Source organism: Mirounga angustirostris, unplaced genomic scaffold (genome assembly GCF_029215605.1).
Source record: "Mirounga angustirostris isolate CCGP_5_RB_7025 unplaced genomic scaffold, mMirAng1.0.hap1 SCAF_4, whole genome shotgun sequence".
In the NCBI taxonomy this organism is placed as follows: domain Eukaryota; kingdom Metazoa; phylum Chordata; class Mammalia; order Carnivora; family Phocidae; genus Mirounga; species Mirounga angustirostris.
In genome coordinates this window covers 135,837,929-135,855,322 of record NW_026991712.1, presented here as the reverse complement: position 1 = coordinate 135,855,322, position 17,394 = coordinate 135,837,929, and the positions used below count along the sequence as shown (strand labels likewise).

The 17,394-nt window shown below is 36.0% G+C and overlaps 1 protein-coding gene across 9 annotated transcripts in view; it reads left to right on the top strand.

Annotated features, from left to right (window-relative positions):
* The window catches only part of MIER1 (MIER1 transcriptional regulator), a 64,874-nt gene that overhangs the window by 1,407 nt on the left and 46,073 nt on the right, over positions 1-17,394 (top strand). For 3 of the 9 annotated variants that reach the window (XM_045897456.3, XM_054512819.2, XM_064588996.1), the window contains exon 3: positions 13,583-13,607. In XM_045897456.3, the coding sequence (XP_045753412.1) occupies positions 13,583-13,607 (25 nt within the window). Of the gene's footprint in view, positions 1-2,361; positions 2,443-2,641; positions 2,719-4,274; positions 4,415-13,582; positions 13,608-13,740; positions 13,778-17,394 lie in introns of those variants that run through there. The other 6 variants (XM_064588995.1, XM_045897455.3, XM_045897461.3 and 3 more) reach the window with 6 other exon arrangements.

Genomic DNA, 17,394 nt, shown 5'->3' with positions numbered 1-17,394 from the left:
TACATTACTCTTTCTGTATATTCCAGTGTTTGAGAACTGATGATGGGCCAATAATGTCCAGAGTTTGGGTGAGATAAAAATAACCTGTCAACAGTATTAGGACTATAAAAATAACAGTTTGTTATAATCTGATAAAACGGGGCCACTCGATAAAACTCTTTATGTAAAAATTATGAAAAAAACCAAACTGTTTTTTGAAGAACCAAAAGGCTGTGTAAGTGTTTTGGGGTGGCATTAATAATAAAAACCAAACTAACAAAAAGATGATGCTGATTCTTGCATAGATGTGGGGCTTCTGAATGTGATGCATTACTGCTTTGTAACCTGCATTCTGCCTACTAAAGTAAAGGTAAACTCTCAGTTTGTCAAAAACATCCTTTTTAAGTTTTTTGGTATTTAGGTATTTTCAACCAAATTAGTAGATATTCATCAATTTTTACCTGCACATCATGTGTAGGTTGACACTTCCAAATAAAAATTTTAGTAAATAGTTTACCAAATAATCTCAAAAGGGACTCATGGACTCTGAAAATAGCTAGGTAGAGAATTTGTTTTTAGGGTTTCGAATGTGCTGCATTAATCTGTTTCATTCAAACAGCCCTAGAGTCTAAATTGTTAAAATATTTTCTTGGAGCATTTTGAGAGGTTCCTGAACTGCATAACATTTTGTTTATGTAGTATAGGTATATAGTACTTACATTTGAGTCAGGTATTGGTACTGAATAAAAGGTTATATTTCTTAGGTATATAAATTACCAAAGACTTTTATTTATTGGTTAGTTTAAGGTACTGGTTGAAGTAAAATTGTGACCTTAAAATGTTTTTCTTAAAAGCAAAATAACGGAGGGGGGTGTGTGTGTGTGTGTGTGTGTATGTTTATTATAGCCTCTATAAAAATGTTTAATAACTTTTTAATGGAGTATTTAGTAAATTGCTTAAAAATAATTTCCCAATATAACAGCAGTTTTGAGAAGCTTAAATGTGGTGAAAGTTAATGTTAGTTTGCCTGAAAATAAGGAAGCATTTAGGTGGGGAATGGGAGCTCAAGAGGCATTTATTCAGACTTTGTATAGTGATTTTTTTGTTTTGGGACATTAGCCACAAACCTCACATAAAATTAAAATTACACTTTTTAGTTTAACTTTAAATATTTTACTATACAATTCTAACAATACCATTTTGGAGATCACATTAATAAATACCATAAACTAATGATTTTAAACAGCTTATAGGTATTGGTGAATTTTCTCATACCTTTAACTCTGTCATGTCTTGTTTTTAGGTCTTCTAGTATCAGTAGGCATTAAAGATTTATATTTTGTTAACCCAAGTATAAATAACGATTGTTTGCACTTAAATACAAAGAAAACATCTGTTGAATTAATCCAAAGTGCTGAAAAACTCAGGGAAATGGAAGGAGATAGATTCCGGTTTAATAAAAAGGAGAATGTTCCAAACATACAGCTTTTTCTGAAAAGAGCAGCCTCTTCATCAGACAGTAAGTCATTGGAGGTGTTTTAGGATAGGCGGAAAAGCCTGGTAGTGGGGACACATAATAAGGGATTCCTACCTAGACAGGGTAGAAATTGACTAAAAGACCTCTAAGGTCCCATCTAACACTAAGATTCTGTGGCTAATGAATAGTTAATTTTTTACATATTTGATACTGAACAGGTAAGCAAGAGTTTCTGAGAAAGACTGCTTTCCTTAAGGTGGCTTCTAAAATTTTGAAAGACAAGTATATCATGAGAATAAAATGGGAATAAAACCATACTGAATTCATTAGTAATGTGTTACTAATGACTTACAATATTGGAGCTATTTCTCTTTATTTTCAGAATATCTGAACTTAAAAAAAAGCACTGAGCCCACATTTATTAAAAAAGGGAGGAAAAAATGTAGAGGGAATTTTTCCCCCAAATGATATTGCCACTTAAAATTAGTAAAAATGATACACAATATTAATAAACTTAAAAGTCATTTATCAATAAGAGGAAGACACATTCAAGTATGTCCCAGATTTGATTTTCCTGACAATTTCAGAATTCATTCAGTAGCTTAAGGGACCACGATCCCCAGCTTTTTAATCACAATTGGGATTTTTTGTTGAGGTTTAACTGAAGAATCAAAGAGTAAATGGGTTTAAGCAAGCAAGTTATTCCTGTACCTTGCATTTTCACAACGCTTTTTAATTTTCTTTTTGTGAACTAGCTAAACTTCATGTATTAGCTTTGGTAGTTAAATGGAAAATCCTCCTTTATCCCCACGGTATTATGAAGCCTGAGTTTCTACCTCTAGGCCCCTTATTCTGTCTTTACCCACCCCAGGTCTATGCACATCAATTGTTCTTTGCCTTCAGCTGTTTTCCATCAAGCACCTCAAAGTCAAAACTAAACACAAGCTGACTTCTCAGAAAATGATTTTTGAGTCCAAAGGACTAAGGTAATTCAATAGGGTAACTCTGTGTACCTATACTAAAATACTTATTCCCCCAAGAAATCCTGAAAAACACTTTTATAGTATAAGTATTCTAAAAAAATAAAATGAAAATACTGTACAGTACAGTTAATGGTAAAAATTGTTTGTAGATTTGGGAACCTTAAAGTTTTCCTTTCTCTTCTTTCCCTTGCTTTTCTTTCAGTAGAAAATGTGCATCAGATGTTTATGTTTAATTGGTTTACAGACTGTCTGTGGACTCTTTTCCTGTCAAATTACCAGGTAATGTCCTTTCACTTAGCAGCTACTTCATATACCTATAAATGCACAAATTATTCATGCACAAATTATTATTGGACATAAGAATTTCAAACTAATGTTGAATCTTTGGAAAAAGGAAACTGCTTAATAGAGTCTAGAATTTTAAGGGAATACAAATAATTTAAGAAAGCAGCCCATATTGCATTGTAAGTTAAGTATTAAAGAAAAATTGTATATGTGCACATTTACGCAGTATTTTGTAGTGCCGGCATTACATTATTTGGAAGGAATTACTTTTTATATTTGACTGGTTGATTTGGGTAATCAGTTTTGAAATTGCATTAAGAACCCGTGAACATTTGGGGGGAAAACGGTCTTTTTGAAATTAAGATTTTTAAACTGGTTTAGTAAAGTATGTTACTGCATGTTTCAATATCACCTTTGCAATAGCCAGTATCTGCCTTAGTAATGGAAGGGAAACATGTTTGTTATTTTGCAGTCATTAGCATTGGCATCAAGGCCAATTGGTAGTTCTAGGCCAATATTTTAAAATAAACTTTCAAATTGCTGGCATTTCAGGCATTGCAGATAAGTAGGTTTTCCCTCCATGGAGTCAATTCAGAGATTCATCAAAGAGCGGCTTTTTAGTATTTCGCATTTTGGAATTTTCTCTAGTTGTGCAAAATTCAAACGTTGCACAATTATGTTGCTCCTGGCATCTCAGGAAGTGTGTGGGGGAAAAGCAAATGAGATGTGAGGATGGCAGACTACCTATCCACAGTCCCTTTTCTTTTCTTTTTTTTTTTTTTTTAAAGATTTTATTTGACAGAGAGAGAGAGACAGCGAGAGAGGGAACACAAGCAGGGGGAGTGGGAGAGTGAGAAGCAGGCTTCCTGCAGAGTAGGGAGCCTGATGTGGGGCTCGATCCCGGGATCCTGGGATCATGACCCGAGCTGAAGGCAGACGCTTAACGACTGAGCCACCCAGGTGCCTCCACAGTCCCTTTTCTTAATCTCTGCTCTGACCTCTCAAGATTTGGGGATGTGGGATTTTACGTTTCCTGTCAGGAATCAACAGAGAGAGAGAGAGAGAGAAATACTTGTCAAGAGACAGCCAGTTTCAAAGCGCGCCACTTTGCGCTGTTGCCGTTGTTGCATCACAGCAACATCCGTTTTCCAGCAAATGCACTTCAAAAAAGGCCTACATGTAAAATATAACGTATCTTTTCCCCTGCGATATGAATGCTGGACGCGGCTTTTTTGGCACTTTTCCTTGACCTCTCTGGTCCCCTTCGGGCCCTCTCCAGCTGGAGTAGCTGATCCGCTAGCGCAGGGGAGGCGCCCCGCGCTGAGATGCCCACCTCCCCCCCAACACCCACCTTGACTCCGCCCCCTCCGCGCTCCTCCCGGGGAAGGCTGCCGCGGGGTCGCGCGCGCGCGCGCCCCTCCTCCCGCGCGCGCGCGCGCCCCTCCTCCCGCGCGCGCGCGCCGGCCTTTTCCTTCCAGTCCTCAGCCGGGGCGCCGCGAGGGGGCGGAGTGGGGTGTGGTGGGCGCGCTCGGGCGGCTCCTGCGCGTTCCCGCCGAGGCAGCGGCGGCGGGAGCGGCAGAGACGGCGGCGGCTGGAGTCCCGTTGCCGAGTCTCACATCCGGGTTCTGGCCGTGACCCAGCTGCGGCCGCCGCGGAGATGTGACCCGTCAGTACGGCAAATATGGCGGAGGTAAGGGAGCGAGCTCCCCCTCCCCGTCCCAGAGCCGGGCGCCCCCGGGCCCTGGCCGGGGAGGAGTGGAGTGGGCCTGGCTAGGAGAGGCCCAGCCCTGCTGGCGCCACTGCCCACCTGTTGTCCGGAACAGGCCGCGCTCTGGGCGGGAGCTTTCCCTGGAACTTAGTTGGGATGGGTCCGGGGATAGGAGGAAGCGGAGGCGTAGTAGGACTTCGGGGGCAGTTTGAAGGGTCGAGTACTGCGTAGTAGTGCGTGCGGAGAGGGGTGAAGGGGAGTGGGCGCCCGCGGGGCCGGGGCGTCGGTGGCGCAACTTCGCCGGCCGGTGCTAGGGGCCGAGAGAGGAGCTGCTGCTTCCTCTTCTTGCGAAGTTTCTTCCCTCCCTCACCGAGATGCTGTTGCGCCCTTCCGCGTCACCCCCACCCGTTTGCTCCTGACATCCAGTCTACGTTAATGGGGAAAACGTGAGGCAGAATGGCCTTTAACTCTCGTTTTCCTGATGGTGCTAAGATGAGCGTGGAGAAATAAACCTGGCCTTTCGCAGGCCGGCCGTTTAGGTTGGGGGACTCTCTGTATCTCCGGAACAGTTCCATTCCTCCTCAGGGCAGAACCTGTTTTTCTCTCCACATTTCAGAAGAGTTGCTTTCTACCTTGCTCTCCACTTTCCAGGCATTCCCTCCACCCCTTTCATGTTAAGGCTATCTATTACTGTCTTTCTCTTCTCATTTTTTTTTTCCCCTTGTGGGGAAAAAAACGAGTTCCACCCAGTAAACGATTAACCAAAGCCCCCTTTCCTCGGTGGTAATTGTTTTATATTTTTGGGCTTCAAATCGTGGCGAACTACCACTCTTAATGATTGTTTCGAACTTAGTGTTGTGCCACTGGAGATTTAAATTTTTGTTTCTGATTTAAACCTTTACACATTCGATTTTTTTAATACTTTTTTCCCCCTTACCCTCGGAAGAATTCCGTTATTCTTCACCCCCTAGAGTTGAAGAAGTGATAGTATTTGGGGTTTTAAGTCTACTTTGAGTCAAAGCCTCACTAAATGATTGTTAAGGCATTTCCTTGTATGAATTACCATTTTCATGGTCTCGGAGACACCCCAAAACAGATTCAGGAATAGTTTTTTGTTTTTTTTTTAACCATCCAGCCCCCAATTTTTGTGTTCATTATTTGCTAAATGAAGTCAGTGGTGAATTATTTGGTAATACCATATTATCTCCTTTTTAAACCTTGGGATACGGAAACGTGTAGATTATGGAAAAATATTAATTTCGACGCTTTTTATGTACCGGTTGAGTGGAGGGACTTAAAAGTTAGCTTTTTGTGCAGTTGCTTTTAGGGTGCTCCTTCTGCTTTCCTTACGGAAACTGACTGTATTAATGTAGTGGAGTATTTGCTATTAAAGGATATTTCACTATAGCAGGACTCTTCGCTGCCAGTAATCTTTTTAAAACATTTACTAATTTTGATGTAAAACTAAATTTAGATCTTAGGTTTCTTTCCATTTCTTTTGTTCTTTGTGGTTAAAGAATTGTATTTCAAGGCACATAAGTTGGAGAAAACACAGTACTTTGTATTTCACTTAAATGTGACTGGATTCATTCCACTGGGCTGAAACAATTTTAGTCCTGGTAAGATTTTAAGTGTTTCTTTTTTTCATATGTAAGAGGGGGAAGGGGTCGTATGTGGCTGAATTTACCTACCTTTTGTCAAATAGTTTTCAGTGGATTCCCCTTTCAGTGAATGCCTATTAGATAAGCAGCAGTGACGGTTTCTTCCCTGGTGGTGTTGCTCACAATGGTTTGAGCTTTAAGTTCTGTAGTCGTATTTTAAGACAAGCTATTACAGAAGGAAAATAACTTAGAGTTTGCAAATACAGTAAAATTTAAGTTTAAGAAACTTCACCCATAAATTTTAACTGCTGGCATACTGAAAATTTAGTATGTAAGTAGAAGTATATTAATATTTTTTTCTTGTTTTAGAAGCTAAAGATGATTGCATTAATGTAAGAGAGGAAAAGCAATATTTTGAGTCACTAATCATTTCCTAATATTTTCAAGGGTTTGTTTTGGTTTCCTTAAAAATTGGATCACTTGGAGAATGGAATGCTCATGTTAAGTAGGAACACATGGATGGTTCAATTTCAAGAAGAGAAAACCTGAACTTTGTTTTCAGTGCATTTATTTAGTGACCTGAAATCTTTAAAAAAAATTTGTCTTTTATAACTTCAGTTGCTTGTAGATGGTTTTATTTTTAGTGAATTTGGAGGAAGAACGGGGAATCCTTCTTCATTCATCTGTGTCCTGCAAAAAATCTAAAGCAAGTGAAAAAATGAAAAGTAAAATTTGTATTTTTCTGATCTCAATATTTTAGTAATCAGGATGATTTTAGAGACTAATCATTTTTGAAAATTAGGTGGAGAAATGCTTGGTGTATAGAGGGCTTTTATTTGCCATTGTGTGAGCTCTCAGGAGATTTGTTCATGATGCCAATATAAAGTGTGTGGTAAAATAAATGTGCTGTTGTACTTTTGGTTAAGTAGACTTGAGCATTGAAGCTAACTGGTGAAATAACAGAAAATGCAGAACAACAATATGCATTTATTTGATAAATCTGAGGGGAAAGCAGGTTATTGAGGAAGTATGTCTCTGGAGAAAAATGTAGATATTATGCTTCTGGGTGTTTTTATTGTTGTTACTTTTTACATAGGAGAATGACACTGACCTTGTTTTTCCAGAGAAATGTTTAATTCCTGAATACAAATTGATTTAGATGTAAATAGAATATACTGATTTTTCATACTTGATCTGATCATCTTAGGCAGTCCATAGTAGGAAGTATGTATTTAATGGTTCCTCAAATCATGGTAACATTAAAACATATTTAATATGCTTAAAAGAAATGGTACATACTCCCTTTCTTAATAGTTTTTGGTAATATTTCTCATTACTTATTATCCCTTAGAATTATTTATCAACCTTCCAAAAGGAGGTTCTCCTAGTTACACTTAAAGGAAGGAAATTACAGGGTAGTTGCAGTTTTACAAAGGCAATGAGAAAGGAAGAAATCGTTGATCCTTTGGGTTTTATAAGGAATGTGGTGTAGGGACCTTAGGGAATGAACAATTTGTCTGTTATTTCAGAGTTTGTAAATACAGAAGGGACTGCTCCAGGAAAAAAAAATCCACAACATGGTGCAAGACCTATTTTTTCACCAAGGCCATATTGCTGTTATATAAAGAAAAGAAAATTTAATGAACTTGCTTTTCTGTGTTAGTTTTAAGTATTTAAACATTTCCAAAAATTATATACATAATCTATTCACTATTGCATCTATTCATTTATTTCCCTGGAGAACAGACTGCTTGCTTAGTGGTTTTTTAGTGTATTTGAATTTCATTTTTTAAGGAAATAGGATCATCTAAACTGCTATTCTTGATAGTGTTAATTTCAGTTGTAAACAAAACTTGTTTCACTGTGATGGATTTAGGCTTTAAATAATTCTCTGTAGTGGTAATGAATTTTTTTTTAATATTTATACTTGCTTGTATTTAGGATTTATTCAGAGTAATCAAGAACACCAATGTATGAGAGTCTAATAAAGTTTAATTCAGAAGGAGTAATAAAGTGCTTGATAAGGTAGGAAAGGTTAGCTGGAGGAAATATAGAAGTGGATTACTTTTAGAGAATTTTTGTACCGAAGACTCATCAGTTTCTCAAATCAGAAATAAAACACTGCCATTGAAGCAAGTAACTGATTAGTAAAAGTAGAAAAGTAATCATCTGTATAGAAATTTCTTGCTTGGTGTTAACTTGAGTCCCTGTATATTTCAGTGTTTATTTGCAAATGTTTTCAAAATTCATTGCAGTGATTAAGCTGTTCAGGTACCAGTCATCACTTGGGACCCATTCTGTTTGACTTATTCTATGGCTTATAAGAATGACTGTTAAAATGATGTTTGTGTAGATAGGAAATTCATAAAGTAGCACCCCCCAGAAAGCTTTTTGCAAATTGAGATCATTTTTTCCCAAAAGTCCTAGATAAAAAAAAAAAATTTAGAAGAGGCTGTAAAACATATCCCATCCCTTTAGCTAAGTATTCCTAAGTAGTGTTATGTCTTTTGAGCAAATCATAATAGTAAAGAAGTTAGATCTCAAAGGAAATTTAACTAGAAGAAGTCCAAATCTTTCTATCTTAGGGAAAATGAAACTGAGCAGAGTTAATGCAGTTTGTCCTAGGTTGTGCATTTAGGCTGTGGCACAATTAAGAGTGGGACCCAGGCTTCTGAATTCCTAGTGCTTAATAATAGCAGTTCATCCTCTGAATTATTATTGCTGTAGTCAATTTGCTAGTTTTACCACCAAGATTTTCTTCATCTTTTTTATGCCCCAGAATTCCTCAGGGGAAAGAAGTGATTTAGTTTTGTATAGAGGAAGAGAAATGGTGAGCACAGTTCCCCTGTCTTCTCCACCTGGAGGAGGGCCTCTAACTCCTTCTTGGCTTCTATCCCCATAACTCTGAGAATCTCTGATTTAGTGTCTAAATTACTAAGCAGGTGATGATAACAAAGAAATGGTGATGGAATTGGTTTGAGGGGAGAAATTAGTTCAGACAGGTATGTTCATTGAAAATATATGCTTTTGATTGCCTGGAGTATAGGAGTCTAATGATTACTTCATGTTTTTACTACCTTATTTTTTTTTAATAATTATAATATTGTAGATTACCATGTTCTAGAAAAATACAAAAGAGAAACATTTGAACAGATCTGAGGCATTGAATTTGTTACAACTATTAGCAACTTCATCACCTAAATCATATATATGGGTGAAGGTATAAAAGTTAACAGTTTCATTTTTTAATTTGATTTAGCTTACTCATACTCTGTGTGACTGTCTAGTGTTATGTTTTCCATCTCAGGTAATTATATATGCACCTAAAAGAAAACTAGGTTATTTTTCAAAATTACACACTTGTTAAAAAAAAAAAAAGTGGCAGGTACTAAGTTTTCTTAAAAATCTAGAAGTAGAGGAAGAAAATGAAAATAGCCAATAATTCCACAAGATAATCTCCACTAACTTTCTTTAAAAAAAAACAAAACAGTAATGCTAACAAGTGGTTAGAAAATTCCAACAGTGTAGAAAGGTATAAATGAAAAACCCTTCTCTCCCCTACCCGTTTCCTAGAGGTATTTACTGTTAACAGATTCTTGTATATACTTATGGAGAAAAAAATTTTAATGTGTATTCCAGCCCAGTTTACCCCCTACTCTACACTTTTTTTTTCCCATTTCTAATACATGCATGAATAAATATGTGTATATATTTTTTACATTTTTTTTTCTCATTCTCCACAGATTTTTGTGTCATTCTTTTTAATGGATTATTAGTGTTTAAATGTTTGGAAGACTTGTATTTCATTTCTAACTAGTTAAATGATAGACATTAAAATATTTTCCCAGTTTTTTGCTATGAGCCACTTTATGGTAAATGACTGTTATCGATGTATCTTAGTACGATTTTTTAGGCATATCAGTAGGGTAATTTCATATTAGCAAAATGATCACTAGAACGGTTAAACCAACTCATTTTTCTACCAATAATGTATGAGTGCATTTTAAATACATTTTAACCTCCAACGAAAAATCTTTACTACTTGCATTTTATAGTTTGTGCTTTTTCTAAAAATAGATGCTGTTACAAATGAGTATCTGTTTAACAGCTTTAGTTTTATTTTTCCCCTCCTTCACCCTTTCCAATTTACTGTGTCATTAATGGTAGATGTTTCAGGTTTTCCTGGAGAGTATTGTTAGAGATACCAATTCCTTAGGAGACATAAATAATAGTCTGACATGACAGATGACAACTTGCAGTCACATTTTAAACATGCTTTGAACAAATGAAAACCATTTTAAAAAGAAAGAGAAAGTAAGGGGGAGGAAGGAAAGAGGTAAAGAGAAAACATTTTTAACATAGTTGTTTCCTTGGAAAATATGGAAGCATTTAGGTCCTAGACTTCAGTTCCACCTTCACCACCTACCAGGGAAGCTTGATGAAGTCACTTTATCTCCTTGGGTTTGCTAATCTATAAAATGAGGTAGGCAGGGCATGTGTTATTGTCAGGTATATAGTTATGATCAAGTAACTTTATTCTTTTGAAAAAATGTAGTACTATAGAAATGTAAGCTGGTTCTGCTATTCCCTTAAGTACCTAAATAAAAAGTGTTCTTATTTCATACTGAAATGTCCTGTATTATGATACTAAACTCTTATTTAGAAAAATAATTGTTTTGTCTTTGGGCTGGGCAAAGATAACGTTTATAGTATAAACTGTTTCCAAATGCCGAGTTTCTAGAAACTCAATTTTTAATTTAACTGAATAGAATTAACTTTCAAGAAACTAATCTCACTCTCACCCTCCCCAAGCTGAAACAATGGGATTTTATTTTGAACATAGAATACTAAAATGTATGTCTAGAGGCAAACCATCCCTACTTCCCCTCCCCCATCCTAATCTAGGTATACATCACTTAAATCACAGTTCTTGAAACATTCCAGTATTTCTGACGTAAAATGAACATTAATGCTATCTTTGAATAATGGGTAGTTTTACTTTATGCCAGCTAAGCTTACAAATGCTACCAGTCCTCTAAACATTTGGTATCTTAATTATTGGAAAATATTTGGGGCCTTTTTCAGAACTTTAAAGTTATAGATAACTTTACCAAGTGCTGTTTGAGGCCTTTTACAAACTACAGACACCATTCACAATCCAGTATCTTCATTATTGCCAATATCTAACATCAGTGAAAATAAACCTTTTATTCTTCTATAGGATAACATTTTTAATCAGAAGCCCCTTTTTATGAGAAGACTGTTAAATGGAATAATTATTGGAGTTTTATTGGCTTAAAAAAAACCTAAATGTTCAAAGAGCTATTTCTTTTAAGCTCCTAATTTGAAAGAAATGCTGGGTTTTTTTGTTTTGCCCTGCAAATCATTTTGAAAGTTTATTAAAAAGGAAAAACAGCACTGTGAGGCTACTTTGTGGATGGCGAATCTGGAACCAGATGAAGATAAGTCGTCATTGCTGTAGCCTTGGACAGATACTGTGCTTAAACTTGGGAAATAAAGCATAATTGCATGACATAAAAGTGGATTAATACTTTAAAATACTGATTTGCTCTGTAATAATTTGTGTGGTGGTTAAATCCATTTTGAGCTACAAATGTGTAGCTCTGCCCAAAAGATCTAGAAACCCTTTTTATAGTTACATTACTCTATCACCCTGCTCTCCAGCTTCCTGTTAGAGGAATAGAATTAAAAAGTAGCACTGTTTTAACTCTATTGTGGCAAAGTAACTTTTAAGTAAAGATAGTGGTGTGACGCTTGAAAATCTATTAATACTGAATACCGTCAGTCTTATTAAAATAAAAGACTTGATTATAACATATAGTCAAGAACCATTCTAAGCATTAGAAGGAAAAAAACAGGACTCTTGGAAAAGTGTGCTTCACAAGAACCTAAGTTATCATGTACCGTCTAGAATGTCATACTTAGTACAATAACATAATGTGGACAGTTTTCAAAATGGAGTTTTAATACTTTATAAGAAATTTGTCGTAGATGCCTAGCTTTTGAAAATTAGGCGCTTCCCTTGTTTTATTTTGTTTTTCCTTGACTCTCCGCCCCATTTCTTAGCAGAAAGAGGGAAAATACAGATCTTCCTCGACTTATGATGGGGCTCTGTCCTGATAAGCCTATCATAAGTTGAAAGTATCATTAAGTCAAAATGCATTTAATATACCTAACCTACTGAAAGAACATCTTGGCTTAGGCTAGCTTATCCCAAACATGCTCAGAATACTTACATTAGCCTACAGTTGGGTAGAATCCTCTAACATAAAGCCTATTTTATAATAAAATGTTGACTATCTCTTGTAATTTATTGAATACTGGACTGAAAGTGAACAACAGAAAGGTTATATGGGTACACAGTGTTTATAAGTGTATTGGTTGTTGTTTACCCTCGTGATTGCATGCCTGACTGGGAGTTGCAGCTTGCTGCCACTGCCCAGCATCACAAGATAGTATCATACCACATATTGCTAGTCCAGGAAAAAAATCAAAATTTGAAGTTCAGTTTCTACTGAACACCGATTGCTTTTGCACTGTCGTGAAGTTGAGAAATTGTTAAGTTGAGCCATCGTTGTTGGGGGCTATCTGTACTAGAATAACCCTATCTCTTTGCTAATGCTTTTGGCCTTCCAGCATCTCTGACTTCTAATGGGCATGAAATAGCTCTGAATGAATAGGAAAGGTTTTAATTATGAAGTGTATGTCATTTGAAACATATTTAGTTTTTGTTATTTATAGAAGTTTGTGTTTGTAGATGACTTGTTTATAGTTATAAATTAACTGAATTTAGATAAAATGTAGCCACAAATTGTCAAGTGGTGATATTACTGAAATAAGTTGCTAGCTAGCAATTTTATCTTTAAATTTTTTAAGTGCTTATAGTTAAATATATAAGGAGTAGAATGCTACAATAGAAGCAGCATTTTAATTGGGAATGTAATTTTTCCATCAGATAACTTGACTTTAGCTTGAAGCTTACTAATTCTTTGATAATTTAAAAATATGTTGTTTGTGAGTAAAGTTAACCTGATGTACTGTTTGGTGCTTAATAACATTTTACTTTTTCCTTCTGCTTTCTTAAAATATAACTTTTACTTAAAATAATGTCTTAAAAGTGTTTTGGCCTCCCTTCTCCCACACATTTTAAGCCAGAGACCAGCTTGATAGCAAACCTTGTGTGTAATTTCCTCTGTCTTGATTGGAGAAAATATTTTAGAAAGTTCCAAGATCTAAAATCAGATCTCTTAAACGACATATGTTATGAGACCCATATTTGCCTTTAAAATCTGAATTCCTTATTGTTGTCTTTGTTTCTAGATTCAGGAATGTTTGGAATTTTTTAATGTTTAAATATAATGTCAGAGAAAGGATTATATGGAAGGTTTTAGTTTGTCTTGGACAATTCAGACATTAGAACTTACTATGGTTTTTGGTGTCATGGCTTGTCATTGAATAATTCCTCTAATTTTGTGAAGATTTACTGCACAAAGATGATAATTTTTCTTCTTTTCTCCCCCTCCCCCAGCCATCTGTTGAGTCTTCGAGTCCAGGTAAGTATTTTCTATATTTTCTATAATCTCTATTTGACTAACATTTGTCCTATTAGTTATAAAAAGGCTAGAGGAGTTAGACTATCATCTGACTTGCTTTTCTTCTGAATGCTTCTTTTCTCTGGGGAAAAAGAAATGGATGAAATATTTGACTGCCCATGAAAGTACAGGTGAGGCTGCTGTGAGTTCAACCTCATGACTATTTTTGGGTTCACTTTTTTTATGAATTACTATGTGTATTTCTTACAGGTTTTAATTGCTATTTGATTTCAAGTATATATGAAGTGTATTTTTTCAAAAGGAGTCACTACTTAGAAATATTTGCTTGTGTAGGAAACTCAAAGTATTTGAGAAAAAAATTAATGTATTTAGTGAGGGAGAAAAAAATAATATAAGAACATTAAAAAATGAATAATGTCATAAATTAAGGTTATGTTTAGATGCACACCATAGAGCTTTGGAGCTACGTATTCGCTTACAAATACAGTACAGATTCATTTTTTCTTAACTTAGAGGTTGCAAACATGTGGTATTTGAACCATATCTGGGCCACACATGTTTTTTGTTTGGCCAGTGTCGTGATCTTAAAAATTAGAATGTTTTTTTATATAAAATCTGTATTTAGGCTTCTTACGATTAGTCAGAGGTTCTAGCACTACTAAGTATAGCATTCCTGTATAGCAACAATTGGTTGGAGCTAAAGAGCAGTCAGGAAAGAGTCCAGTCTTTGCCTCAGTGTCCAGGGACTTCAAGAGAGAGGGCAGCCTTCTATAATGGAGTATGTGAATTAAGGAACAGCTCAGTATAGCATAAGAGTCAGAAAGGGAGCTCTCTGAGATAGGGTAGTGTTCTATTTGAAAGCATCTCATATATATTGAATATTTAGGTATGATGTATTACTGAATTTTCCAGATTATTGAAGCAGTCTTTCTATGTTGTAAGTTTTAGAAAGAATGTTTGTAAAAATTATATGCCTTTTGTAATGGTTTGGGGTCATTTTCACGAACACAAATCACTGTACTCTGTGTAGCACAATGTATCAAGTAGGAGCTAGACTGGAATACCTCCAGATCCCTTCTAAATGGTTAGTGTGCTGCCAGTTGACTGTGAGTTTTGTCATATTTATTTTAGCTGAGATGTCTTACTCTTTCTAATATGCTTGGAAGTAAAGTATATTAGGCTTTGTGACATTTTTGAAACTCAAGGATTTTTTTTTAACTTCCTAGTTTATAAATATGTTCTGGATGGTTGAGGTTGGAAGTAATCTGACCTCAGATAAATAGTAGATTATTGTATCCTTTTTAGGACATGGAATTGTTCCCAGTATTTTTTTTTCCTTTCAAACACAGACATCTTTTCATCGAAAAAATAGGTTCTAGTTGTTTTTGTTAATGTTGTCACACTGCAAATAGACTGAGTTTTAGATATATGTATTTTTAAGATTTTATTTATTGACAGAGAAAGAGAGAAGGATCACAAGTAGCCAGAGTGGCAGGCAGAGGGAGAGGGAGAAGCAGGCCCCCTGCTGAGCAGAGAGCCCAGTGCAGGGGCTCGATCCCAGGTTCTGGGATCCTGGGATCATGACTTGAGCCAAAGGCAGACACTTAACAGACTGAGCTACTCAGGCGCCCCTAGATATTTTTCTATGAATTTTTGAGACATTCATCAGGTAATATATAGGCACAAAAAAAGTAATTAAACGTGATATTAATAAATAGCTTTCTCATTTTCCATTGCATTTGAATCGGCTTAGGCTGAACTTGAATAGTGGAGTTTGAAGAATAAAATATCTTTGATGGCCTTTACTACTTGCTGAATGCTTATACAAATAGATTGATTTTTTTTGTATTGTTTTGTTTTTGTTTTCAGACTAAGGAAGATCTTTTGGAGTAGTGTTTGTAATATCAGGCTTCTGCCCAAAGAGAATATATATTGTTCTTATAAGTAATACTAGTTGTAGGCAGTTAACAAAAGTTGGTGGAAAAAGAGTAGGAATAGAGGCTTTGTGTAAAAAAATTTTTTTGGTCCGCTGGTAAAAGGCTATCGCTTTTGTAATATCTGTACTTTGGAATTGATGTTACTAATAATAATCACATGACCCAGGCTCAGTGGTCTATCCCTAGACTTTACCAGTGTAAACCTGTGGAGGCACAATACAGGGTTTTACCTGTAAGACTTGTAGCCATTAGAGGGGGAGATTTAGGGAAGGGAAGGAAATAAAATGATTAAATGAGTGCACATGATATGTTATAAACAATTTATCTTTTGACTCTTTGAAAGATGTAAGATACCTTTTAGTAATTTTGCAGTAAGATGTAATTTTTTGGCCAAACTGATCTTTGCCTTAACTCTGAAGCAAAATATTTACTTACACAAAGCACCAGATTCCCTACCTCTAATAATTTATTTAGGGATTTTTACCTCTAGGAGACAGCCTAACAGTGGGCCTAGTAATTAACAGAAAGGAATAGGATGGTTACTTGGTTTCAACAAGGTAAAAAAGAAGTCAGATGAAACCAAGAAATCAGATTAAGGCAAGAAAAGAAGTGAAATTGTAAGTTAGTAGAAAACAGTGTGGTGTATATGTGGAGAAAGGATTGGAGTGAGAAGGGGAAAAAGGTTTACCTACCCTTTGGTATTGCAAGTAGTGCAAGGGTGAGGTGGCAAAGCTTTGCAAATGACAACAAAAAATGGGAGACTTTAAGTAAGTAATAGAACACTCATAACTTGATGCTGTGTATTCATGTGAGTTTTGTTTTGTTACTTTAGTTAGTGAAAGTATAAGTAGTTAGGAATTAAGCATAATTAGTTTTTTACAATATTTGCATTCAATAGGAATTATATTATGATTAGGATAATAGTATATTCAGGGTTGTGGTGTGAGGTGGTTTTAGGATCTTCCTGCCTGCAAAGGAGAAGAAAAATACAGCATCATTTGTAGGAATACATGATTATTGACTAAGTGTCCTAGAAGATTGCTGGGTGAACTGAAAAGTTTTGGGAACATTTTTCATTAAAAACTCAAGAAGAAGGGATAATGATTGGGACAAAACTGCAGCTAAATCAAGGGTTCTCAAACTGCTCTCCTATAGAACTCTTGTGTCCAGTCCCTCAACCAGTACTAAGATGCCCTAATTATGCCATGCCATTTCTTTCCAAAGAAATTGATAGTATATATAATATGAAATGTATTTTTATTTTTAAGTCATTCTAAAACGTTGATAGTTTTTTAACTCATTTGTGTTATGAGGTGATACCTGATTTAGAAATATCTATTTAGTTATTTTATATTTAATATCAATATTGTGTTCTTCAAAGAGCAGAATGACTTCTTAGTGCTTTACCACCTGACCTGGCTTGCAGTTCACACATCTTAGTAAAAACAGGTTCTCTTCAGGGCCCCTGGGTGGCTCAGTCAGTTAAGCGTCCGACTCTCGATCTCAGCTCGTCTTGATCTCAGGGTTGTGAGTTCAAGCCCTTTGTTGGGCTCCACGCTGGGTGTGGAGCCTACTTAAAAAAATTTTTTTTTTTTTTAAAGAAAAATAGGTTCTCTTCAAGTATTCTTTGAGGCAAGATACCTACTGTCTCTGAGGCTGGGGCTTGCAGGAGGTTTGAAGTACAGTAAAAGCACAGGCATTGGACTTAGCAGACCCAGGATTTAAATTCCATCCTTGCCACCTACTGGCTCTGTGGGTTTAAATATGCTGCTTAAACTCTCTGAGCCTCAAGTTTTTGTTTTTGTTCATAGGATTGTTTGAGGATTAAATGAGATATAATGTATGTGGCG